The following is a 28,000-nucleotide window of genomic DNA, read 5'->3' as shown; positions in this document are numbered from 1 at the left end:
GCGAATGACGACCTCTGTATTTAACAGTCCTCGTGTGGTCACTCGGAACAATGTTGCCCTAAGCCTCTCACGATGTGGACCTGTGTGCATGTGCTGGTTGCGTGTGTGAGCCTGTGTTTTTGTACACCGTTGCCAGGTAAGTCTAGGTTAATACATTCACGTATGTTTATTTGTTATCAATAGACAGTAAGTAGACTATTTATTTCATATCACTTTCTTCTGGCCTCCTATTCCTAATATAAATACCAGTCCTTCGTTTTGCGATATTCAATTTGTCTCAGACCAGTAGGACTAGGTGTTCTTCAGTCATGAGCCAGACTTCGAGACTTCGGACCCAATAGAACAGTTCAGTAGGAAATCCGCATAACGGCGTACTGAGTGTAGTGATAAAGCGTACAGTGGGTGGGGGTATTGTAGAATGAATGCCAACAAATACGCAAAGACGGTTGAGAAATTAAAGAAACTATTTTTTTTATACCACACACACTTCCTCTACTTCCAGAGCCCATAGTTACTAGATGCTTAATGTAGCTGTTATTATGCCAAATACTTCCGTACAATTGTGCAGATAATCAACACAATGGGTGACGACTGTTCTGCAATCAGAATAAATAAAGCTCTAGATTTGAAGGTTCTGACGAATAATTTGGTTTTCATACAAACCCCATTTTCAAACTGAGTTTGAAACTATTACACGGTTAGAAAAGTCAGAGCAAGAGATGCCGGAAGCCCTCAAATTAATTGAGGAAATGACACAGAGAATTAATTAGACACCAAGTACACCGGTTACTGAACGTGTAAAACAGAAGTGGAAATCAATTTTATTTAAAAATAACTGATATGGAACATTATGTAACATTAACAGAAAATTAGTGGACATAGAGTCATCCGAGAATAAAGGACTGTCTCTTGGAGACTGCAATGATGTTGCTCCTATCACGTCATGCGACGTAGAGCGCAGATTTTCACAGTACAAACTTTGTTTAGCAGGTAACCGAAAAAGATTTACGTTTGAGACACTGAAAATGTATCTTGTAGTACATTGCAATTCGGTACTGTAACTGCACTTCCTAAAGACGACCAATAGGATAAATGTAGAAATTAGAATTGCTACATGTTTATTTCCACCATTAATACTGTGTGTAATTAAACACATTTAAATGCTTATAAAATACAGGAGAATAAATGCTTTTCATATTCTTTTGACATTGTCATTGTGTAGCTGTATGTACTTTCAGAATATACATACTGTATGTGTCTGTTTCCCCATACTACCGTACTCTACTCTAAACAACAACGTTGTTACCTGAACACATCTTTACTTGTCGCTACCTGCAGCGAGTCAAACAACCTATAGTACATGCACAGTAAACTTGTTGTATCGGGTCCCAAGTCTCGAAGCCTAGTCATGACAGTAAGGCTGGTTTCTAGTAGTGCAGAATAATACACCACGCCATAACTTTTCCTTCTGTTCAAGGCCTGTGTACCTGAACCTTTCTATCGCTCCGCCCGAATGATAGTTACACGGTGTAACAAATTTTAATCCTTTTTTTCTTTCTTTCTTTCTTTCTTTTTTTTTGCGCTGGGCATGTGATACATGTTTTCTATATAATTTGAGCCTCCTGAATACGAACATCAGAATAAAAAACAGTTGTTGGTTACGGTTTTTTGAAAAGTTTTCGAATTTATATCTATTGAAGATACTGCTTTATATAATTACAATAAGGTTAAATAGTCACTGTTTAGAAGATTGTAGCTTTCTTTTTCTGCATTTTATTTTACACTCGGCATCGGTTACATCACGAGCTAAAGTCCAACAATAGCCTGCTAGCATATTGGTACTCCACTGTCCTTGGTATCTTTTTTTTCATAGTTGAAATTTCTTGATGAAAGCGCTCACTATGCTCATCACTGGAATCGCTACAATTGGGGGGGGGGGAGTAAAGGTAGGACTGAAGGAAGTGAATTTTCAGGGACATTTTACAACCCATAGTTTCATACGCGAACAGTAAATTTTTCACTAGTTCTTCATAGTTCTCACTTCTACAGTTACCCAGAAAATTTAATACAACCTCCTTCAATGCGATCCAGCGGCTCTCTCTTGTCCTTCCAACAAAGATTCGAAGTGATTGTCCTTCATTATTTCTCTAATTTGTGGTCCATTGAGAACTCCCTCTTTTATTCTTGAATCACTAATAGCAGAAAATTTTTCCTGGATCTGTTCAAATGCTTCAGTTTTATGATTCATCCCTTTCACAAAATTCTTCATTAATGCTAACTTAATGTGTGAAGGGGGTAAAATTACTTTACTTTGAGATATAAGGGGTTGATGTATAATATTTTTCTTCCCTGGCTCTAGTGATTTTCGTTTTATTTTACAATGCTTATCTCGAGCGCGACTGTTCCACTCGCACAGAAAGCAGCGAAATTTTGTGTAGTCTAATTGCATTCCAAGAAGCAATGCTACAACCTTCAAATCTGCATATATAAACCATTCGTACTTTTAATATTATCATTACAACGGCATGGCGCGTCCTCAGGTTGCGGATCGAGGAGACGGCCTCCAGATATGGAGGGTAGCTGTGAATATATTGAATAAGCAGTCGCGGACAGCCGATAAGGGGTGGTCCTCCAGCTTGGGGGTTGGGCGAAGAGCTAACAACCCATCACCGTAGAAAACAGCTTGTTACGAATCCTTCAAATAAGCCTCGGAATGGGACTGATTCTCTGGCACGACCACAGCAAAGGAATAAGGTTTTGAGATTGGAAATTTATCTTTTGAAGAGGTGGAGAAGTTCAAATATCTTGGAGCAACAGTAACAAATATAAATGATACTCGGGAGGAAATTAAACACCTTTAGGGAGGCTGAGACGTAGAAGGGAAGATAATATTAAAATGGATTTGAGGAATGTTGGATATGATGATAGAGACTGGATTAATCTTGCTCAGGATAGGGACCAATGGCGGGCTTATGTGAGGGCGGCAATAAACCGGGTTCCTTAAAAGCCAGTAAGTAAGTAAGTAAGTAAGTAAGTAAGTAAGTAAGTAAGTAAGTAAGTAAGTAAGTAAGTAAGTAAGTAAGTAAGTAAGTAAGTAAGTAAGTAAGTAAGTAAGTAAGTGAGTGAGTGAGTGAGTGAGTGAGTGAGTAAGTAAGTAAGTAAGTAATATTATCATTAAAGCACACTTTAAAGAAATAGTCTACAGTTTTACACAGAATACTGACACCATGGAAATCTCCTGGTAAACTGAAGCGATTTCTTACGGTGAACCCGTTTCTCCCCCTCCAAATGGAACCGAAAAGGGCAATAAAACAATTTCCGCTTCTAGAAGTGGTTTTGACAGGCTGGTGTATTGTAAAATATAAACTACAGTAATGTAATTAAAGCTCAAAGTGAAAGAAATACACATCTTAAGTAAAATCAGGTAAACTCAAGCGAATTCATACCTCGAATCTGTTTTACCCTCTCCAAATAGACTCGTAAAAGGACAATAAAATTATTTCCTTTTCTACAAGTGCTTCTAACATGGTGGCCAACTTACAGTAATATTGTTTTCACATAATGGGTCTTTACATTTGTAAAACAAAATACAGTAGTTACAAAATACGGCGATTTTTTAAATAAAATGCATGGAAAATGAATTATATTGTGCATCTCGAAAACCAGAACTGATGGAACATTTTGCTTGTTATTTTTTAATCCAGGAGGTCGAAATTAGTAAGAATTTGTTAGTTTTATGTCTGGCGCAAAATGGCTGTTGACCAGTGTTATCGACAAGGTGTGCGACTTGGTTTTGCCGCGTCTGTGGCTCAAGTACTAGCGCTCTCGTCTTCCTTTCCGGGTTCGATTCCCGGCCAGATCGTGATAAAATTTCTGGCAGACGAAGCAGATGTTGTAGAGGGTTCTTCTCAGGGTACTCCCGTTGTCCTCTATCATTTCACCAACACTCTCCACCCTCCCTAATTTCATCTATCATCTGAAATAGTGAAAATAGGCTGGGGTGAACTTCCGAAACTTCACCCTCTTAACCGGAGTTACTGTAGATACATATATTGACATGTACTGTACGTATTTATCCCTCTAAGCTTGGTTGTAATACTCAGCTTTATTGAATCAAAACGCGTGGTTCCAATGTGGTCCTATTAAGCGAAATCCGTTGTGTTTGTGGTTGAAATCGTGAACATTTATTTTTTTTGAGATAATTAAAATTCGTAGATTAACACAACTACTACCATTTATATAAAAGTATACTTATAATCTAGATATTGAGATACAATTTTCTTGAAACCGTTCATTTTTAGCGCGAAAATAAAAAAAAAATGATACAATTGTTTAAAATTCAACTATTTTCAGTAGCGCAACGCCTTAACAGAGTCGTTCCTATAGGCCATTTTTTTTTATCAAAGTTATATTTATTTTTGCTATCTCATATATAATTTCGAATACAGCTTTGAGAAGGAACAATAATAAACTTACAAACTTTATAGCAACTACCTCATATATAGCAATTGAATTAATCCACTGGGTATGAGGTAAGAATGTTGTTTCTTGAACAACAACTATAACAACAACAAAATGAACTATAGATTCTGAATCTGTTCGTTAAATGAATGTAGATTCCACAAGTTACGAAATACTCTCTCTATAAGGAATGTGGGTTATGTGTCCTTGTATCATACTACGTTGCTGGTTTTCTGTCAAGGATAACCTTCCTCCATATTTCCTAATATTATTATCTGCGTTAAATACAAGAATCGGTTGGAACGATGTTATTTCACGGAAGTTTCACCAATATCTTGCCTGCAATAATGATCAGATTTGCAAAAAAGCTCTAAGAAGTTCTATTTATGTGTTTCATAAATATGCATGTTATCTAGTCAACTGTCCGAAGACAGGTTTGAACCTCACAAGTGATACCAACAAGGTACCATTTATGAGGTAACTAGGCCAGGAGATAATGGGGTAGCGTGGCCAGTTACTTTCTCCTTTAATTACATACATCGTCCATTAGCTACATATAAATATACTTACTTACTGGCTTTTAAGGAACCGGGAGGTTCATTGCCGCCTTCACATAAGCCCGCCATCGGTCCCTATCCTGAGCAAGATTAATCCAGTCTCTATCATCATATCCCACCTCCCTCAAATCCATTTTAATATTATCTTCCCATTTACGTCTCGGCGTCCCCAAAGATCTTCTTCCCTCCGGTCTTCCAACTAACACTCTATATGCATTTCTGGGTTCGCCCATACGTCCTTCGGTTCTGGGCACAGAAACGCATGAAGTTCAGAACGTACAGACGATAGTGTTGTGTTGGTCGAGTGGAGTGGGAGATGGAGCGAGCCATTACTTCGTGTCTCAACATTTAAACAGTTCGTCACGGTACGGCACAAAATATATTTCATCCTGTACAATGCAGTATATACAATACATTCCTAGTGTAGACAATAAATGTCTACCATTTAAATATTAACGTGAGTTGTAACCTTCAATCAGGCGTCCCTACTCCGAAGCCTGTTACACGTACCGCAGCCAAGCAGCAATAGGCCTACACACAACGGTAATGCACATTACGGACCCGCTTGTACTGTTGCAGTCGGGTGACTGCACATGGGTCATGACGTCATTTATACTCCGTGTCAGGGGCGTATTTTGCGGGCTACCGGCGGTAGCCCAAGGAAATTACAAAAGAAAAAGTTTATAATATAACATAATGTAATAATTTTGTATTATTAGTTTTACCATAGTAATTAAAATTAAAGTAATTGTTAGATATATTTTGTGTAATAATAGGGTCAGCGGTAGCCCAAACCCTTTAACCAGTATACGCCTCTGCTCCGTGTACTCTAAACCTCATACGGGTTATTCTGTGTCCCTAGGCGGAGGCCTGGTCATGACGTAACGACAGTCTAAGCACAATTAATCTAATATCTTCATGTTGTGGTATAAATTTCTACTGTACCTTTAGATGTAAGTTTATTCAGCCATTGAATGCAATAATAAATTATAACAAATGAATCCTTCAAAATTACTCTTTTCACCTAAATCACATATTTCAGTAATTTGATGTTACATCTTTTTTTTCTGGAAAGGCCTTCAATTATAGTTTCAGAACTTACGCAATTCCTCAGTCACCTCATCTAATAATAATGTAGTCCGTGATTCTTCAATTTTTACCCTAAAGTTATAGGCCTACTACAAAAGTCTGTTCATTTTTTTTATGAATGTCTATGATGTTTTATCATTGGCAAGTAACAAACTTAATAAAAATATACCTCTGAATTCGTGTTCTTTCATACCGAAGTTCTTAATTATGATGCTATTTATAGTGATGCTGTACGTATATAATACTTTTCTTTTTTACGGAGGAGGGACCCGAAGGCCTGCACAAGGTTTGCGCTCTCCGAGCCGGCTCACAGCTCCTGAGCGGAATGCAGATATTAGCTGCGCTCTGTATAAGGGTGGACTGGAAGAAAGGGGGATCTCGTACAAAATGTAGGCCTGCACAAAAGGAAGTACTATTACGAGTGTTTATGAAATGAATTCCCGTTCAGTGTTTGGAAAACTATCTTGGACTATTATTAATTAATAAATACATATTTATTTTACAGAAATAATAGAAATTCTATAGCTACTTAAATGTACAATATCATTTTCTTATATTTTTATTTATCAGTACATCAAAACGAGGTTTTATGTTGTTGGCAGCTGAAAGGAACAGTATCCTACTGATCGTAATGAAACATCAGTTACAAATGTTCGATGTCTGCCTTTATTAAAGTTGATTATAGAAAACAGCTGCTCACAAATATAAATGTTGAGCAAAACATAGCAATCATTTTCACAGCCAGCCTGTGTAGTCGTGGATATTACTGCTAATGTTTAGTCTTGTAAAACTCAACCAGGCTAGTAGTATTATTCAAACAATCTTTAGGTCACATTGAAGATCAATAAGTTCGAGCTGTAAATCATTAAATGTTAAATGTTATGTTCCGTCTTTTAGATTCCTCCATACTGTACTCTAGCAGTAAGTAAGCAACGTGAAACAGTTACTGAGAATAAGCCTACACACTGCACTCCACTAGATAACTGAGTGGTCGTTTCCCTCTCCTCTACCTATAGCAAGTCTATGTCATTCTGACGTATCTTCCTCTCCGTTTCGGCGAGCGGTAAACACCGCTCTCCCGCTCCGAAGGAGCGCACGCGTTCGTTGAGCGCTGTTTGTGCAGGTATGATCTAGAGGCTTATATTGCTTACCACTCCTGTTCTGGAAATGATTGGGTAGCCGAACGGTCGCTCTCTTGTACAAGTACAACACGTCGCACAGTGAACTAAAACCCAGGCTATGGTATGGATGATGATGTGTGAATTAATGACGGTGAAAGGAGTCCGAGGCCCAACGCCGAAAGTTATCTTCCAATTCTGCTTCAATTGGTTGAGAAAAATCCCGGAAAAATTTCAACCAGGATTTGTACCCGAGCCCGCTTCTTTCACGGTCAGATGCGCTCACCGTTACTCCACAGTAGTGAACTATTTAATACTTTACTCGAACACTAACAATATATATAGTGTAGTGTACAGGTGGACTGTATCTTACAAATATATGTAACAAAGATGTTACATATAGACCTTAAATATGACATGTAACTTGTTTAAAATATTAAAGTTTAAATTAATTTCAGATTCTATTCTCTTTTTAGGAGACTTTTCTTCAAATCCGGGACACTCAGACAAGGTCTTTCAGCCTCTAGGGTGAGTATTCTGCCTTAGAAATAAATTTTAATCAGAATTACGCTTTTGGGTACTTCATCGTGTCCTGGAACTTGACATTCCCAACGTTCCGGAATTACATACAGATTCCATCAGAGCAGATAGGTAAGACCATAGTAGGCGATTCCTCTAGTCCTACGTATCTACTCTGTTGATGGAACCTGTTTGTACCTAGTTCTGGAACGTTGGAAATTTCAAAAGTTCCAGGACACGGTGGAATGCCGAAACGCCTAATAAAATTCTGATCACTGTCACAGTGAAAGCCTAAAAACTCAAATAGGCCTACAGGCCTACATTTTAATTAGCCTATTAGTTAGATTCGTGTCGCACTTGCAATTGGAGTTTTTTTTCCGGATTCTCATGTTTTCCCACATTAGGCATAAATATATCTTCGGCCAATCTCCATTTCATCATCATTTCATAATATTCCACGAACACCCATAATTATAACTATATTATTATTATTATTATTATTATTATTATTATTATTATTATTATTATCCAGCTTGATTTAACAATTTTTAACACTGTATCACTTCGGAATATGTTTGATGAGAACTTTCTTGTGTTAAATATTTTAACGTACCTTGTTAACATGTTTCGACCTATTTTCGGTCATCTTCGGAAATGGTCGTTGTTGGTCTTGGCGCCTCTTGTTTCCTGTGTGGGTGCGTTCGTAGTGTAGAGTCAAAGAGTGTTTTGAAATTGAGTTGTGTGTTGAGAATATCGTTGGGGTGTGTTTTCGTGTGTCTGTATATTTCATATTGTTCTAGTGTGTTGAGTTTCTGGCTTTTTGGTTGGATGTGAAGTATTTCCATGTCTGTGTTGATGTCTCTGTAGGTATGGTTGGCATTTGTGATGTGTTCTGCATATGTGGAGGTGTTTTGTAATTTTGTTGTGGCTGTGATGTGTTCTTTGTAACGTGTTTCAAATGATCTGCCTGTCTGTCCTATGTAGAAGTTGTTGCAGGCGTTACATTTGAGTTTGTATACGCCTGTGTGGTTGTATTTGTTTGTTTGTGTTGTTTGTGTGTTGAGATGTTTTTTAGAGTGTTATTTGTTCTGTATGCGATGTTGTAGTTCAATTTCTTGAATGAGGTTTCAATTTTATGTGTGTTTTTATTTTCGTATGTTAGTGTGATGTATTTTTTGTGTTCTGGTGTTTGTGTTGTATTCCTCTGTTTTTTGTGGTTTTGTTTTGTCTTACGTATTATGTTGTCTATTATGTTGGGGTTGTATGCGTTTTCTTGTGCTATGTATTTGATTGTGTTTAGTTCTTGGTTGTAATCCTGTTGGTTCATTGGTATGTTGAGTAGTCTGTGTACCATTGTTCGGAATGCAGCTTCTTTGTGTTGTGTGGGGTGGTTGGATGTGTTGTGTATGTGTGTTGTTGTTGTGGGTTTTCTGTATACTTTGAATGTGTGTTTGTTGTCTACTTTTGTTATTGTGATGTCTAGAAAATGTATGGATTTGTTGTTTTCAATTTATAATGTGTAGTGTAGCTTTGTATTATTATTTATATTACTATCATTATCATTATCATTATTGTTACTACTATTATAAACTTTCTGTAACAGCCCTGGACATGAATATCCATTTGAGTCACTGCCAACTACCCCATAACCCCCCACTCCATCTTCCCTAGCTGAGACGGTGATACGAGTATACAGTAAAGTAATCATTGCTCAGTGACGGAGTGTTCAGGAAGGACACCATAGCGCCAGATATGATACATTATAAGTCTATAACTAAATCTGTAACCAATTTAAATTTAAGGACATTTTAGAATGCCCGTATGAATATTTCACAATAATAATTTATCATCACGAATTTTTTAGGAAAGGCACGAATATCGAAGCCAGAATATCTGAAGCTTTCCGACGTAAGAGTTAGTTATCGAATTAAACAATACATTCTAACGAATTTGAAGTCCTGTTGTGAGCTATGAGTTTGTTAAAAAGTGCCCCAATGTAGCCAGCGACGAAATACTCCCTGAGAAACTCGATTTCTTAAAAAAAGTTTCTCGACGTACAGTGACAAGTAGAATAGAATATTGAAAATCAATAAAATTAGAAGTTAATCTTTTTACATTAGATGAAAGCACTGATGTCAGGAATACGCCACGATTAATCGTAATTAACAGAGGAGTTTATTCTAATGTTAACAACCTGGAAGAACTGGTGGATTTTATGATACTCATTCAAGTCTCACAGATTTTCATCTAGTGTGGCTTTTCAGACTTTCACTGACATTTTATGAACTAAGCAGAAAATGCCATCCATTTTTATGTGACCATGAGTAACGGTGAATAATATTGTATTAATTAATAAGGCTGTACAAGTACGTATTTTCAGTTTCAGTCCTCCCGGGTTGCCAACTGTAGTTTAAGAAAATATTTTTGTTATCTATTTTGTTTACTTTTATGAAAATAGGATAAAGTCCTTCTAGTTAGAAGAAACTTAAAACCCGTTTATTTGTTTATTTAATCCAATGCTGCAGACTGTTAACCACCAGTCTTCTAGCGTCCCAGCATATTTGTCCATTCGTCCCGTCCCACAATTTGTGAAGTGCAGTACATTTCCTAAAATGGTCGCAGTTCATGATGGCATTTCTTCTGCACAGTATATAGTTCGGAGAATCCAGAATGATCTGAATGAAGGGGGGAAGAGCAACGGTGAATTGTTCAATGATTGAGCTATTTGGACTTTTTTCATTGGTAATTTTCAAAATTGTAACACAACGTTTCGAAGAGTGGATCTCTCTTCGTCGTCAGGTGTTTGTAACTATCCCCACAATAGGTTTTCACCTGATGATGATGGTGAGAAATCCACTCTTCGAAACGTCGTGTTGCAATTTTGAAAATTAGCAATGGAAAAAGTCCAAACAGCTCAACCATTGAAGAATCCAGAATGTTGAAGCGATGGAGGTGTTCTGCCAACCAGTCGTGTCCTGTAGTTAGCTGAATGCTGCTACATCTTTACTTCTTGAAGTTTCAAGAATCATGTTTTTTTTTCCGTTACGGTACCAATTTCGCCCACTTCTATCCTTGGATAATTTCTCTCAGTTTGTTTGATCTCTCCTTTCGAAAACTTGAAATGATTATTGATTTTGCTGAAAAAAAGAGAGAGAGTTGTTTCCTGTGGAGAGTCAACTATTTTTGTGTCTTTTTTGCGAGAAGATCAGCCGTCTCATTTCTCTTGATACCAACACGAGAAGGGATCCATTGGAGTGTGATTTCTTTGCCTGCTTCTTGTAATCTCTTGGTCAATGTTTTGATCTCCGAAACTTTGGATGTCGATATATATCTTGGACTTACCCCGTTTATTTTGTATTTTAGGTTTTCTTCCATGAGATATGGACGGAGATTGTATTTAATCAAAGATATAAATTCCGTCATTGATGTAACTACAAATACGTGATAGTGATGTAACTAGTTTTGTTCGCAAAAAAAGAGAAATGGAAAAGGAGAAACTTACTTTCCCTGGACGTTTAAAAATCCATCACTGATGCAGACAGATTACCGTACTGTCCACTTGTTTGTACGATGGTGTAAGGAAAGGAAGACATGGGCGGATTTTTCTCCATTTCCTTCCACTTCCCCTCTGTGCCCAGGGCTGTTCTGTAGTGTATTGATTGTGAATTATTGACATATGTTTGGGTTTATTTGGTTCATTTTAGATCGACTCCCATAAAAATGACTAATATACCAGCGAGCGCTGTTAACAAAGAAGCTATAACCGGTGCGTTTGGTGGACCTGCCCAGAACTGCACTTGCCCAAGTTTAGTGGAATGGACACCTGAACAACTTCAAATCCTTGAGACTTCTGGATCCTTCTCTGGGAATTCCACAACTTGTTATTGTGCGGAACAATCAGAACAGTCAAAAGAAATTCATCGGAAATTGGAAGAGCTTAACAAGGCATCAAGCCAAAATTCTTCAGCTACAAATAACAATAATGTCTGCAATTGTTACTGCAATGGTCAGATGATGTCCTTTGTTGGAGGAAACGTTGGGACGTGCAATTGTCCTCCATGCAACACTCTTCAGCAACAGATGCCACAAAGACAACAGAGTCATGTAACAGCAATGCACATAGATGGTCCCCTGAAAGAAGTGAGATTCGGACCCATATTGGTGCTGATGCATTAATTGCCCTTCGAGCTCCATTTATCACAGGAGAGAGAGAGAGTAAGTTCAGTTTATTTTATGCTTTTACTTCTTGTTAACGTTCTTAAAATTATTCACTGACTTCAGTACTCCATTGGGAAAGCAAATCATGTAAAAATATTATGAAATAAGAACTTAAATGTCTACTTGTCACCACAAATATTCTGCGTAGTCATAAATATTAAATATGTTTTCATACTGAATTTGTTAAACATGTCATTATGGTTAAAGAAACTCCTAACTTCATCATCTTTGTCACCCGCATCATCACCATCTTCTTCTTCTTCATCCTCTTCGTCTGAACTTCAGAGTACAGTCGTGGATGTACACTATCTAGAATGCGAGATTTTTTCATGTTTCAAATGCTAGAGGCGCTCATGTAGAATTTATCTTGCTGCCACCTGTTTTTGGCAGAGTAACTACTTCATGCATCCAGCAGCGCATCAAGTGGCTAAAAGTATTACTAAGTGCCTAAAATGTCCCCCTTTTTAATTCTTATATAATTGCAATGCAGTTTGGGGGTACGCTAGCAAAGAAGATTGAATACCACTGAGGTAGAACAAGAAAGTCAAGGAATATTACGAACAGTAAAAAATCGATCATACGGGAATGGATATTTAAGGGTTATTAATTCGTTATAAAAACCAAATCTGATACAACATTAATACAAATTAATTTTATTTCCTAGAATATATATATATATATATATATATATATATATATATATATATACATATATAAGTCGACCTGGTTGGCGAGTTGGTATAGCGCTGGCCTTCTATGCCCAAGGTTGCGGGTTCGATCCCGGGCCAGGTCGATGGCATTTAAGTGTGCTTAAATGCGACAGGCTCATGTCAGTAGAGGTAGAACATGTAAAAGAACTCCTGCGGAACAAAATTCCGGCACATCCGGCGACGCTGATATAACCTCTGCAGTTGCGAGCGTCGTTAGATAAAACATAACATTTTTATATATACTGTATAAAGAAAATACAATAATAAATGAATGTATATATGAATAAAAGAATGAATAAAAAATAAATAAACTAATAAATAAATAAAAATAATAATAAATAAATAGACTAAAGAAAGAAAGGAAGGTTGAAAGGAATGAGTGCGTGAGTGAACTTATGAAGGAAGGAAAGGAGGAATTAATGAATGGAGTGAATGAATGAATGAATGAATGAATGGACGAATGAATAAATAAAGAACTGAATGAATGAATGAATAAATAAGTAAATAAATAATAAATAAATGAATGAATAGATAGATAGATAGATAGATAGATAGATAGATAGATAGATAGATAGATAGATAGATAGATAGATAGATAGATAGATAGATAGATAGATAGATAGATAGATAGATAGATAGATAGATAGATAGATAGATAGATAGATAGATAGATAGATAGATAGATAGATAGATAGATAGATAGATAGATAGATAGATAGATAGATAGATAGATAGATAGATAGATAGATAGATAGATTGATAGGTAGGTAGGTAGGTATATTGATAGTTAGGTAGGTAGGTAGATTGATAGGTAGGTATGTAGATGGATAGTTAGGTAGGTAGATGGATAGTTAGGTAGGTAGATTGATAGGTAGGAGGTAGATTGATAGGTAGGTAGGTAGATTGATAGGTAGGTAGAATGATAGGTAGGTAGGTAGGTAGATTGATAGGTAGGTAGGTAGATTGGTAGGTAGGTAGGTAGGTGGATGGATGGATGGATGGATGGATGGATGGATGGATGGATGGATGGATGGATAGATAGATAGATAGATATTACCTTATTCACTCCAGCAATGTCCTTAATATTTGTGCCGTTTTCAAGGGTTGAATAATATTTACTTTGTCAGAAATATTCATACTTAAAAGTGTTTGTGACATGATGCCTTACCGGTATTCGGGGACTTGGATTTTCTTCACAGCAGGCCACGTTGTATTGTTTTATGTTTTCTTTAGACTCAGACGCATTCTACTAGTTCGAACGAAAGTCATTTGACAACACTGCATGAGCTTAAAAATGAAAATATTAGTTTCAATACATCTCTTTTGATAGAAAGGGTCAGTAAATACACAAATTAATAATGATTTAATATGAGAGATAAAACGTCCCAGTACAAGTTATCTGCAGGTCCCAACCTATGCACAAGCCATGACATTATTATGCGGTTGTATGGCTGTGTTCTTGCATCATAAACTTGGTTACGAAGTCCACAGACATTAGTCCACATGTAAACACTATTTGTGTGGATACATAAGAACGGTTTGTATCCACAAGAGATGCCTTCGGGTCTGAACACTCGAACACAGATGGAACCTGGCTCACCGTAGTAATTTGAGGGCGCTGAGTCTCGTGGTGGTTGTCTTTCCCGTGTCAAGTCAACCGTTTAGCTTGCAGTGCCATCTAAATTTCAGAAATTTGATGACACTTTTGGTTTGTTTTGTAGGAAAACGCAATTGTGAAAATATTCTTAATGGACACGGAGATGAATAAATAATGAGAAAAATACACACCATATACTCCTAATTGTGTAGGTGTAGAATGTCGCTTCCAAGAGAAAAGGTCATCAAAAATGTTCTCACTAACGTAATGTCAAACCAAGAAGGACACACACCAAATAATCCCACATTTAGTGTCCCATACACAATAGGGTCAACATAATGAAAAGGACCGCAACAAAAATGTCCCATATAGCTGAAAGGTCCATAGGTCAAAAAGTTCCACATTTAGGGCCACATTCATATTCTTAGCGCTGGCTTTCGGTAGATGATCAGCGAACTATTGTATTCATAAACCAGTGTTAGCGATATGATATGATATGATATGATATGATATGATATGATATGATATGATATGATATGATATGATATGATATATGATATGATATGATATATGATATGATATATGATATGATATATGATATGATATGATATATGATATATGATATGATATGATATATGATATATGATATATGATATATGATATGATATGATATGATATGATATGATATGATATGATATGATATGATATGATATGATATTTATTTATTTATTATTTTGCTAATAACTGTAACATAAAATATAATATACAGAGAAAAAATTTTAGCTCGCCCCTGAAAGAGTAGAACTCTTGCTCAGGGGCGGATTCCTGAATTGAAATTAATAATTATACAATACAATTTGTCTTATATCTACTGTGCAATTATAGTATATAAATTTAAATTTACAATTTTTCAATTTTTATAAAATCCATACATAACTTTTTAAATTTAATAATAGTACTATTAGAATTGACAAGATTAGGATATTTAAATATAAATTTGTTATATATTCTTGGGCCTAAATTACTACTATGATTAAATATTGTAACAGTGTTGTATTTTGGTTCAAACAACCTTAAAAAATTCATACCTTTTGTTTCATAACTATGAGAATACAATTCAAAATTATTTCGATTTTTATGTATGAATTTTATTAATACAATATAATATATCATATTATATATGATATGATATGATATGATATGATATGATATGATATATGATATGATATGATATGATATGATATGATATGAATCCTGTACAAGTAACAGTCGATAGCCGGAGCTAGTTCAGCACGCTCGAGCGCGGGTTAGCGAAATGTCTATGCATAGCACCCTTAATGTCCCACATAAAAAAGGTAAAATCATTAAATGTCTTTCTACTAAATGTCCCGCACACTTAATTACTTCGCACCTAAGGATATTTTCAATAATAATCGTTTTTCGTTGCCGTAGCATTGAACTATGGAATGTAAAATTAAAAAATGGAGAATGTCAGACTAGCCCCAATCTATAGTAAAAAAACAATGTTATTATATCACGATAATCTGTATCATTACCATCAAGACAACCGAAAAGTTGACAGAAAATATTGGAGATGTTTTGATTGGAAGAACTGTAATGTCATGAAAGATGGTAGGTCTACAGAAAACGATTTGCATCCTCCAAACGTCAGAGAGATACGGATTAGGGAAGTTCTGAATAACATACGAAAAACAGGAAGAGGTAACCCAACGCAGCCGTCAAGCGCTGTTATGAGACAGGTATGTTAAAAAAAAAAACTTCTACAGAGAAATGCAGCAATAAGAATGGTTTCTTATCAGCAAAATAGTAATCGCCCACATTTTTCCTAAATGTATCTTGTATTTTGTATCTTTTAAATTTAATTTAATTTATTAAGTTATATTCCTTTTTTAATTTACTGGTTTTTTATTGAAGTTAAATGCTCCTTTTTAACACGTAGGACATTTAAAACCTGATGTAATTGAATACTGACTTCTCCGAAAAAGGGCATTTTGTGAAAGTGATCCTTATGAAACGCAGGCCATTTTAGTGTGTTGGACCTTCTAGGCCGGGAAAAATATAACTGTAGGACCTTTTGAACAATGGACATTTTTTTTAACGTGGACATTACCAAACGTGGGACAGTTTTGCATATTGACCCTTGTAGGAAGAGACCATATCTCTGATAATCGGAATGTCAATCAAATAATCAAAACAGTAGCAAAGTGAGCAATGGATAAAAGTTAGCATTGCAAAATTAACACTTTCATCATCATTGTGTTTCCATTGGCATTCGAGCATTCCACATTGAAACGCAACGTCTTTTACATTTCTGAATGAGATTATGTCTATAGTTTTATAGCCAGCTGCTTAATATTCATATAGAACCATAGGTTGGCATAACGTTGCAAATAAATATTATAAATGATAGAAAGCAGATTTACTCTTATGTTGAAGCGTCTGTCATAAAGGTTTTGCTGGTTCTGATCTAGTCAAAGTCTTACAAATTCTAGCGGTCTTCCTCTTGTTCTCTTTGCCTTCCCCTTGTTCTCCTTGTCTTCCCTTGGTTCTCTTTGCCTTCGCCTTTTTTCCCTTGTATTCCTTTTCATCTCCTGGTGTAAATCTTATAATATTTTTTCATTGCCTGTTTTTGTATGTAAAAATTTCCATACAGTCTTACTGAGAAATTTTTTTATAATCGTTGTAATCTGGAGATTTTTTTTTAAATCATGATTTATTTAACGACGCTCGCAACTGCCGAGGTTAGGTTAAAGTTGCCTATTTCCGTGATACCCCTAATCCCGTGATACTTTTTTAAAATTGAATGTCGGTCAAAGCTTTACCATTCGACCATAGCGCCAGACACTTTTCTCGAAAGAGTGCATCTTTCTCCTACTTTCGAGATATCGGCGAACTTCATAGCAAGATACCCAATCCCGTGGAATTCAGTGAAAAAAACGTATCACGGAATTAGGAGTATCACGGAATTAGGCAACTTTACCCTATATCAGCGTCGCCGGTGTGCCGGAATTTTGTCCCGCAGGAGTTCTTTTACATGCCAGTAAATCTACTGACATGAGCCTATCGAATTTAAGCACACTTAAATGCCATCGACCTGGACCGGGATCGAACACGCAACTTCGAGCACAGAAGGGAACGCAATACCGACTGCGCTACCAAGGCCGACTCTCTGGAGATCATTGTCGGTATTAAAAGTAGTAGGCCTACTTGGTCGCCTGTATATAGATTTATATTGACTATTACACTTTTAATACGTCATATTACTTTCGACCAATAAAACGGTACGAAAGGACGTCTTTCAACCAATCATGGTTGCTTATCGCGCAATTTTATCGCTTCTCTAGCATTTGTTTGTTTTTATCACTATCCTAGCATTTGTTCCTTTGTTTGGCAACATTTCAAACTGCAAATTCTTTACGGTACTATAAAACATGCTTTGCGATCGTAATTTGTTTCCCGCATAGATAGTCGACTGAAAATGGCGGCTCCGTTCAAACATTTTGGTGAAGGAAACATTAGTGAAATAGAGATTTTAGTAAGTAGTTAATATCTATTTTATTGTATTAGATTACTTTATTTCTTGTGATCTTTATATACTTTCTCCTGTTTTTATCACCTTCCTACCATTTGTTTCTTTGTTTGCCAACATTTCAAACTTTACATTGTTTACGGTATACCTTATTTTATTTCAAGAAGTGCAGTTCGGTGTTCAAAGGAGCCACCGAACTGCACTCCTTGAAATAAAATAAGGTATACTATAAAACATGCTTTGCGATCGTCATTTGTTTATAACATAGACAGTAAAACTGAAAAGGGCGGCTCCATTCAAACATTTTGGTGAAGCTAACATTAGTGAAATAGAATTTCAGCAAGTCAATTAATATTTTATTGTATTAGGGTACTTTATTTCTTCTAATCTTCATATACTTTCTTATAATCGTGTAATAGTCAATTAAATCCCACTCGAGTTTTGATTTTCTCTAGATAAATCAAAACCTCTAGTGAGATTACTGTTGATAATTTTATCACCACTAAAAATCTACCTATCCCATCATTGTCGTCCGTTTTTGAGCTCGCTAAGTTTTGTTCCAATCTATCTTTATTGAAGAATTACGAAGTAACTTCATAGATATATGGTATGGAGGCGGGTGTCTGAGGTCATCTGACTAAGGTTGTCCTCCTCATGGAGGTTGCGGCTTGACATTTTTAACAAGGACTCATAACCTCTAGCTTCTATCTCATTTCATTTATTCCAAATATAAAGTAGCTCGACATGAAATTGTTAATTTCCGACATTACAGTTATTTCAGAACAAATCTCAATCTTCTGTGTGCAATCAAGTCGCCGTGCTCATATTTTCTGTTTCTCATGAGGTCAGATGAAACTTGTTTTCCGTGAAATAATACTGTGATGGTGTACATCCCTCACGTTCCTTCAGTATTTAAACGAATGTCCTACTTACACAGCCTCAGTACTGCTGTAGGACTTTGTGGAAGATGCCGCATAAAATGCTTGTGTACCTTCTATGCTTTACTTCAGTGTTTGCAATTCCAGTACCTGATAATGGTAAGTACGTACCAGAACGATCCTCTCACACGGTCTTTCTTCTTTTGCTATTGTTGCTCTATTTTTCCTCTTTTATTAACCCATTGTTTTCATCATCATCATCACCATCATCATCATCATCATTAATATAATCATCACCATTCTCTTCTTCTACTCTTTTCCTTTCTTTTCATTTCCTTCTTCGTCTTCTTCTTCTTTCCTTTCAATTTAATGATATCTTAAAGCTGTGTGATGTATCTTGTCTCACTGTGAAAAGAGAGAGAAAGGAGATATGTCTTACTTCGTCTGTGTTGTTATGGTGATGGAGGGAGTGGAGCGGTGCCGTCCATCCATCCAGTGGCGGAAAGGACTAGTTGATACATTCTGTAGCACAAAATAAAATAACAAAATATCTCTTTTCGTACTGTATAGTTCCGTCACTGAGCTTGTCTTTCAAAAAACTGAGTTCCGGCAGCCTGTAAATAACTAGGTTTTGAAAGGAATCCTGAAAATTTACAACCTTCCTATAATCTTCACCCTCATTTGAAGGGACTTGGTTTTATTGCTACTGAGACAAGATAAACCTTAGCATGTATACCTGTACTCTGTCCCTTCTTATAAAGTTACTCCATCTTTCGAGAGATGTTCTACAGCAGGCATGAGGCACAAGTGCTCCGAATACCTCTCTGAACACTCCACAGAGATTTTATAACTGTGCTGTGTATATATAGGATGTTAGAAAAAACACTCAATATTTTGAGTGGTGGTAGAATTAATCAAAACAAGAAAATAAAGACTAACAAACATGGATCCTCAAAATTAATATCTTCCGAGACGAGTACCTGTTCAACAACACCATAAACATCAAAGGAGATGCTTAATGTGATTTCAATTTGAACAAAAAATAAGGTATTCATTGTTCTGAGATTATTTGGATGTACGGAATTCAGCTTTGGGGTACTGCAAGCAATTGTAACATTTAGATACTGGAGCGATTCCAATCAGAGACACTGCGAACAATTGGCAACATCTTGGTACGTCAACAACAAATATACGTATCTACCATGATTTTGGTATCACAACAGTTGCACAAGATATAGACAATTACAGTCTTACCTATCAGAAAATTTTAAACAACCATCCAAAATTCATTACCAATGAATTTATTGGACAAAAAAGACTTCACCTAAACAGTCTTAACAGACATGCTATTTAGGATTTAATCTACAGATTTAAAGAATTTTAATTTTAGAAGCGGTACAAACTTAACCTAATGTGGACTAAGAAGGTGTCGAGTTACGAAAATGTCGAGTTTTGCGGATTGTAGAAGGGTTAGCTAAAACACATTATTTCAAGGTACGATATATTAAAAAACTGAAAGTTTTGAACATAGTCTATAGATTCCAAAAGAAAACATAAAATCTAATCTAAATTAGCTCTGTGGTAGCGTGTCTGTCTCCAGACTAGCCGACCCGGGTTCGATGGGTTCGATTCCTGGCGGGGTCAGACATTTTCTTGTAAAATTTCTACCTCGGGACTAGGAGAGATGGCGGTGAATTGTTAAGAATTAACGAGTTGTTCGATGGTACAAAGTTAAGTAAATCACCTAGGGAAGAGAAGGGTAAATGCAAACACATTACTTTGAATCGTAATACAATGACTATTTATTGAGATTTTATATTTTATAAAATTGAATAACATAGAAAATGTATCAAGTAATATGTTGCTATGATAGAACATTTCACGTATTGTTCCATTTCTAAGAGCAGCCATTGCTGCTTCTAGCTGTTTCTGAGTCCATGAAGTCTTGGAGGTGGTTCTGTTACGGACGAGGCATATGAGAATTACAAGTTTTATAAATTAGTCGAATAAAGAAATTAAATTACTATATCTTCAATATTTTTATTTTTTATTTTATTGGGTTATTTTATGACGCTGTATCAACATCTAGGTTATTTAGCATCTGAATGAAATGAAAGTTATAATGCCGGTGAAATGCGTCCGGGGTCCAGCACCGAAAGTTACCCAGCATTTGCTCGTATTGGGTTGAGGGAAAACCCCGGAAAAAACCTCAACCAGGTAACTTGCCCCGACCGGGCCACCTGGTTTCGTGGCCAGACGCGCTAACCGTTACTCTACAGGTGTGGACTATATCTTCAATAATGCAGGGGTAATCGTAAGCAACAAGGGAGAATTGGGTGCACTGCGTACGATCGTCCATCTTGTCGCCATTATCATTTAACGAACCCTAGTTCCTTACAGCAATCGAAAACTTGACAAACTACTGTGGATTTACTAGGCAAATAACACAAGAAACAACATTAAAGTAGTATTGTAATGATATTGAAAAGTTTAATATATTCTGCGTCTTCTTTATCCAAAATGTCGCCAAAACACAATAATAAAATTCTGATGGTCACCAACACAACTACTTGGATCACCTCAAACAAGCGAATGCAACCAACTCGTAGCGGACTCCGCTAGATAGCACCATAATGCAGACTTGTTTCCGACCACAGGTGCGCCACAGTAGAAGCACAGTCTAGTATATACAAACACGAAGCTCAGTACGTAGTAAATATGCATCCCATGCATCCATAGTTACTAACCACTAGGATCGCTACTATCGCCTCATCACAGACAATGCGAAATAGTACGTGCACAGTTTATTGTTCCTAGTACCCTCACATCTCAAGCTTCGCGACTGTATATACAAGACTGTGGTAGAAGTGCATACCTTTAACTGCTGCGTACAATTTATCCCTTTCTCCCCTTTATAACAGGTACATTTAATCGTTTAAACAATGGAATTATTATTTTATACTTAAGGAATTTTTCTTTCACATCTCTTACTCCAGTTATAAAGTACAGTTTCAAAATAATATTAAATTATAATGGCGGAAAGCTACAGCCTTGTCTCTATCCATTTAACACATACATAGTTGTCTGTATATATTAACAGAATTAAATTAAATTCATGGCGCGACAGCCCACAAAGGGCCAAGACTGATCAATCATCTGCTGGTCTCAGCAGAGTGTACAATTATCCAACCGCAACAGAGGTATCGTGTGGTTAGCTCAATGATCCCAAACAGAATAACTGATTTCCGCTATCTTACGTGGCTCCCCAAATTCATCACAATGATGAGTATGCACCGCTCCCATGCACTGGCCGAAATTTTATGAGAAAATGTAAACGGAATAGATAATGAAACTTTTACTGGTTATAAAGATGGTATTTCTGAAAAAATAAATAAATAAATAAAAATAAATACACTCGAATAAAATTTTCCGAAATCTTAAGTTTAAATTAAAAAAAATATTTTCAGAATAGTAATAAAATTTAGACTTTTTCAGAAACATACTCTTTTTCGTTTTTGTTTAACCTCTTCCTATTGTATGTATGACTTACGTACTACCTGTAGGGGAAGGAACGATGATACGAATACACACAGTAGACATGTCACATATGTGAGCCTTGCCTAGCCTGTGGACAGCATAGCGTAGGCAGTGATATCATTCAAAATATTTAAGAACAGGTTCTATGATGATGATGGTGATGATGATGATGATAATAATGAGTATTATTATTATTATTATTATTATTATTATTATTATTATTATTATTATTATTATTATTATTATTATTATTATTATGTGAATAAAAGCGTTAAATGTTACGTTTTATTTAACGACGCTCGCAACTGCAGAGGTTATATCAGCGTCGCCGGATGTGCCGGAATTTTGTCCCGTAGGAGTTCCTTTACATGCCAGTAAATCTACAGACATAAAAGCGTTAATGTCAACGACGAAGATAAATTCATGCAACATGCAAATCTGTACCTAGCTTATTATCAAAGTTACCAAATGTTAAAAAAAAAAAATTAAAGAAAAGAATATAACTATAAGTAAAGTTTCAAATATTCGGAGTTTCCTTTCTTTTTGACCCGACGCAACGGTCGGCAGCTATATTGATGTCCTCGGCATAACCATAATTACACCACAGTCTGCTATATACAGTCACGAAGCTTGAGTTTTGAGGGTGCTAGAAACAATAGACTGTGACGGTTCTATTTTGCATTTCCTGTAATGAGGCGATATTAGCGATCCTAGTGATGAGCAACTATCTAATGTTTGCATATTTACTAGGTATTGAGCTTCGCGACTGTATATACTAGACTGTGATTACACTAATGGTGTTGCATCCCATTGCTCCAGAGATTTTCCTATTAGCTACACTGCCAGACCAGAGATATTTTCAACGAGGAAGAACTTCCATTTACTTGTCTGTGTATTTGGTCATAAATGCTCTTTCTGCTTCTTCAGAATTCATAGCTACTGCTTTCATGCTTTTTCTTACCTCTTTAATGGTTACTGGAACTTCAGCTTTCAGAAGATGGCGTTTATCCACAAAATAAGTATTGAAAACAACAATTCAGGGGTATATCGCACGTCTTTCCTGCAGTAATTCACAATTTATTTATGGGGAGGGAAGAAAAATTTGAGAAATATGAACAACCGTTTCCGGGAATCTCAGAAATTTTAACAACCGGTTCGGACGAAACGGTATGAACCGTTTAAATGACACACTGAGAATCGGAACCTCTGCAAAGACACACCATAATATTAACCAAGGAGATCCACCTATACCCGAAGCGGGATTCGAACCAAGTAGTCTTCGGACAGCGCCGCTTTAGATCGCGTAGCCATCGGCGGCAGCCATATGAAAATGGGGAAATAAATCTTTGTACTGTCATGTGTTTGTAAGTCTAAAAACCATAACAGATACAGCAGCTTCGGTTATCTATTCTTTCCCGTACGGTTTCATGTGATTTCATTCTAGATTGCTGGTGTTGTATAATTATTAGCGGAAATCCTAAGTGTATACGACTTGCTGACTTCACGCTGAATATTTATTGTGTGTGTTTAAGGTCTCTTTATCATGGATAAAGACAAATTTTATGTGCAATCCCAACCTTTCCCAGTCCTTGGCTACACGTGTCAACATAATCAAGATTTTTGATGTCTCTAGTTGAAAAGAGTGTGAATATTTTGATTAAAAATATCACAGGTGTACAGTAGTGGCAAAAAAAAAAAACCGGTCCAACCCTTGTAGCTGATTTCAGAGCCTTGCTCACTCCAGAGCACGATAGACTGGTAACTAAGACTTTCGTGGTTCGAATCCTGCCTGGGAAGGAAACTTTTTTTTTGTTCCATATTCAAATTTATTCCCAATACGTTTCGATTGCTGGTAAAATTTATGTTCTGGGAATAATAAGTTATTTAAGCAGTAAAATATCGCTGCAATCGAAACGTATTGGGAATAAATTTGAATAAGGAACAAAAAAAAAAGTTTCCTTCCCAGGCAGGATTCGAACCACGAAAGTCTTAGTTACCAGTCTATCGTACTCTGAATGAACAAGGCTCTGAAATCAGCTACAAGGGTCGGTCCGGTTTTTTTTGCCACTACTGTACATGTCTTCTGAGTGTAACGATATGCGTATACGTACATTAAGAAATGCATACATTTTAAATAGGTTTAAGGCAGGCCAAGTGCTGAAAAATATTCAATATCAGAGTCACATTTTTGCTTAAACCAACCGACAACATTTGAACATGGGAACACTTATAATCTGATCATATTTGGTCTATAATTCTTATAAAGTCCTTATGGTAGCAAATTACATTAATTAGTTACACAGGTTTTTTTTGTAACATATATTTTGTATTTATTTTCAGATGGGCCTTCTACAGAAGGAGAAATCAAATTACTTAATCCAGCCAGGTGAGTAATCATTATCATCTACAGCTTCAAAGTCCAACCTTATGGCTCATTTAATTTAAAGTTGGACTTTATATTGTTTTGAATTTTCTGAAATATCGTTGTCCTTTGACTAGAGTTAGTTGTCTATTGCTAATGACTGTTTTATTTAATTCATTTATATCATAGGTCGAAACCTTATTATTTTTTCTTCTGGTCTGAATGTTTATGTATTTTATAATAAATTTAATATTCGTTACTTTTGTCTGTAAAAGCAAATTATAATTTACATGCTTGAGTGAAGCTTTGTATCATAAGTCAGAACTGAACAAATACGAAGATAAAAATGAGTAAACTAGGACAATTTTTTTATTTATAATAGTCTATCTATTTATTTAATTTCTTCGCTACTATCACTACTCTTGAAAATGTTTAGTCTCCTCTAATTTTGTTTTATTATGGATTTGTGCTGAAAATTTGCCTGTTTACTTATTTTTGAGAAGCTATGTTAATACTGTTACTAATATACTATTAATAACTACTAATACTATTACAGTATCATTACCTCGTCTTTCGAATTGTCTATCTAATTAATATTTAATATTTGAGGAAAAAAATTCGCTCCGACGCCGGGGATCGAACCCTGGTCTTTGGTTCTACGTACCAAGCGCTCTGACCACTGAGCTACGCCGAATTCAATCCACAGCAACGGACCGAACCCTCCTCCTTGAATGTTTCCCTTTTGGACTGACTCCAAGTTAGGCATATATGTTGACGTTTTATGTTCAAGTCAACTGTCATTATACAAAGAGCGCACTCAACTGAGTGAATTATTTGGCCGGGATTCCGCAGTTAAGTGGACAGTAATCTGTACAGAAATATGCACTGCTAGCTATGAGAATATTAAAGATTTTTTATTCATTTGTCCTACAGAATAATATCTGTAATATTGACAATTAATATTTGAGGAGAAAAATTCGCTCCAGCGCCGGGGATCGAACCCGGGTCCTTGGTTCTACGTACCAAGAGCTCTGACCGGCCAAATAATTCGCTCAGCTGAGTGCGCCCCTTGTATAATGCCAGTTGACTTGGACATAAAACGTCAACATATATGCCTAACTTGGATTCAGGCCAAAAGGGAAACATTCAAGGAGGAGGGTTCGGTCCGGCGTTGTGGATTGAATTAGTAGTAGTATTTATTTATTTAACCTGGTACAGATAAGGCCATCAGGCCTTCTCTGCCCCCTCGGTGTAGGTCAGTGGTCAGAGCGCTTGGTACATAGAACCAAGGACCCGGGTTCGATCCCCGGCTCCGGAACGAATTTTTCGCCTCAAATATTAATTGTCAATATTACAGATATTATTCTGTAGGACAAATTAATAAAAATGTCTTTAATATTGTCTATCTAGTAACATCTGGGGTTGCCGGACGTCATCGAAATTCAAAATTAAGTTAGAAACGTATATTTTGTCTAATGAAATTTATTATTAATAAGTTACTGAATGTGTCGAATACATGCTTTTGTCTAATCATTTATAATTATTGCTTTTCTTGTTTGCATTATTAGTTGCTCTTTCTCGTTTAGCTATTTAGATTAATAATATGAATATAAATCTTAAGCTTTGTTTATTGGTATAAAAATTTCAAATGTTTAATGTTTTGCATTATCTTGTTTGCTTTCAGACGTAGAAAAAGAGTAATAATAATGCCAAAATAAAATTATTATTACATTGAATATATTATTATATTTCATTATTTCTATACATTTCTTTTCCCTTGCGAAAATTTGTCTGAAATCGTTACTATAGACTTTTTTTTTTAAACTTATTCAATTTCAGTAAATTTAAATGAAATTATTAACGATTAATAAAGTTTTACCACAGTCTACTATATACAGTCACGAAGCTTGAGTTTTGAGGGTGCTAGAAACAATAGACTGTGCAGGTACTATTTTGCATTGTCTGTAATGAGACGATATTAGCGATCCTAGTGGTGAGCAACTATCTAATGTATGCATATTTACTACGTATTGAACGTCGTGACTGTATATACTAGACTGTGGTTTTACTAAGAAAATACATAAATTATTGTGTTTATTTTCTGTCATTGCAGTTATTCACCTGCAAAAGAAACGAATACTACAGAAACTCCTTCAAAAAGAACAATAGCAAATAATGACGTCACAGATACACCTTGCAAATGCTCAGAAGTTTTCGTACCTGAAAGCATCTCAAGTTCAGTGTATGAGTGCCCCTGTTCTGATCAAGAAAGAGTTAAGCTGAGCACATCCGATCGAAATAAGGAGATAGTTGATAACAACAGCTATGCTCTTAATAGTGATTATCAAAGTACGGCTTGTTCCTGTCCAACTCTGTCAGTGTGGACACCCCAACAACTTCAGCTACTCAGGGAACAAAGTGATTTTGTTGGTGGTGCTGCTGATTGTTATTGCACCTTAGCGTCCCAGTTTCCAAACAAACTACATTTTCAACTTCAGTCGTTAGGCAGCAGTGATGAGAACTTGAAGCCCATTGTTCAACCACTTGGACAACAACTGGAAGAGCAAAGTAATGGAACGGATTGTAACTGCCCTCCGTGTCTGGATCAATCATACGGATCAGTTGAAAGAATTGGAAGTGACGGTTGCATCTGTGTTCCTTGTATCAATATGTCACCTCACAAAACTCAGGAGAAGCGGGATCCAAGTCAACGTATACATCCTTCGCCACCAATAAGTCATCTCATGCTTTTGACCTTTGATGGTCAAATAAAAGAATTGCGTTTGGGTAAACTTTTCATTAAATTGAAAACGTAACATATGGTTTTGTGCTTGATTTTCATAAACTTGAGTAATTATTTTTTTCTTTTTAAAATTATTTACTAAAGAGTAGACATTTGTATATGCAGTAGAATTTTCAGGGGATTAAACTTATAACAAAAGGCAAGAATTTCATTTAAAAAGTGTTCATCATGTTTTGAGAGTGTCTATTTGAAGACTCTATATTAAAGGAAACTGTTAAAAACTTTTCTATTTTTTTATCTTTTCATTTTTTTCTTCCTCCATTCTCGTTGAGCACAATCATATCTCCCAATCACTTCACGACTTCTTATCTAAAAACCAGAACTTGATCTTCAAAGCTGCGTTAGAAATATTCAAGTTTTCTTAGTGTGATTTTGTCCCGCTGTCGATTTTACTTAATCCGTACAATTATCTGACCATATTATCAATTATCAAGAGTGTGCGAAGCTTTGGAATGTCATTAATTCATAATTATCTTACCTTCTCTTAAACTTATTTTTTATAACATTTTCTGCTTATTTGTTTTCTTCTCCTGAAGGCCTATACGAAATATGCGTAGCACATGAAGTTTCAAAGAGCTCTTAAATAAAATAGAATGTTCAC

General features: G+C 36.0%; 1 protein-coding gene across 1 annotated transcript; it reads left to right on the top strand.

Moving 5' to 3' along the window:
* On the top strand, positions 1–27,624 carry LOC138706472 (uncharacterized). Its single transcript, XM_069835803.1, has 5 exons — positions 1–136; positions 7,702–7,753; positions 11,449–11,959; positions 24,575–24,620; positions 26,710–27,624. Exons 3-5 carry the CDS (start codon positions 11,803–11,805, stop codon positions 27,410–27,412), a joined length of 906 nt encoding a protein of 301 aa, XP_069691904.1. The 5' UTR covers positions 1–136; positions 7,702–7,753; positions 11,449–11,802; the 3' UTR covers positions 27,413–27,624.
* The last annotated feature ends 376 nt before the right edge of the window (positions 27,625–28,000 follow it).

The sequence above is a fragment of the Periplaneta americana genome, chromosome 9, assembly GCF_040183065.1.
Source record: "Periplaneta americana isolate PAMFEO1 chromosome 9, P.americana_PAMFEO1_priV1, whole genome shotgun sequence".
NCBI classification, from domain to species: domain Eukaryota; kingdom Metazoa; phylum Arthropoda; class Insecta; order Blattodea; family Blattidae; genus Periplaneta; species Periplaneta americana.
The sequence above is the reverse complement of the archived record's forward strand: the minus strand, read 5'-3'. Positions and strand labels throughout refer to the sequence as shown.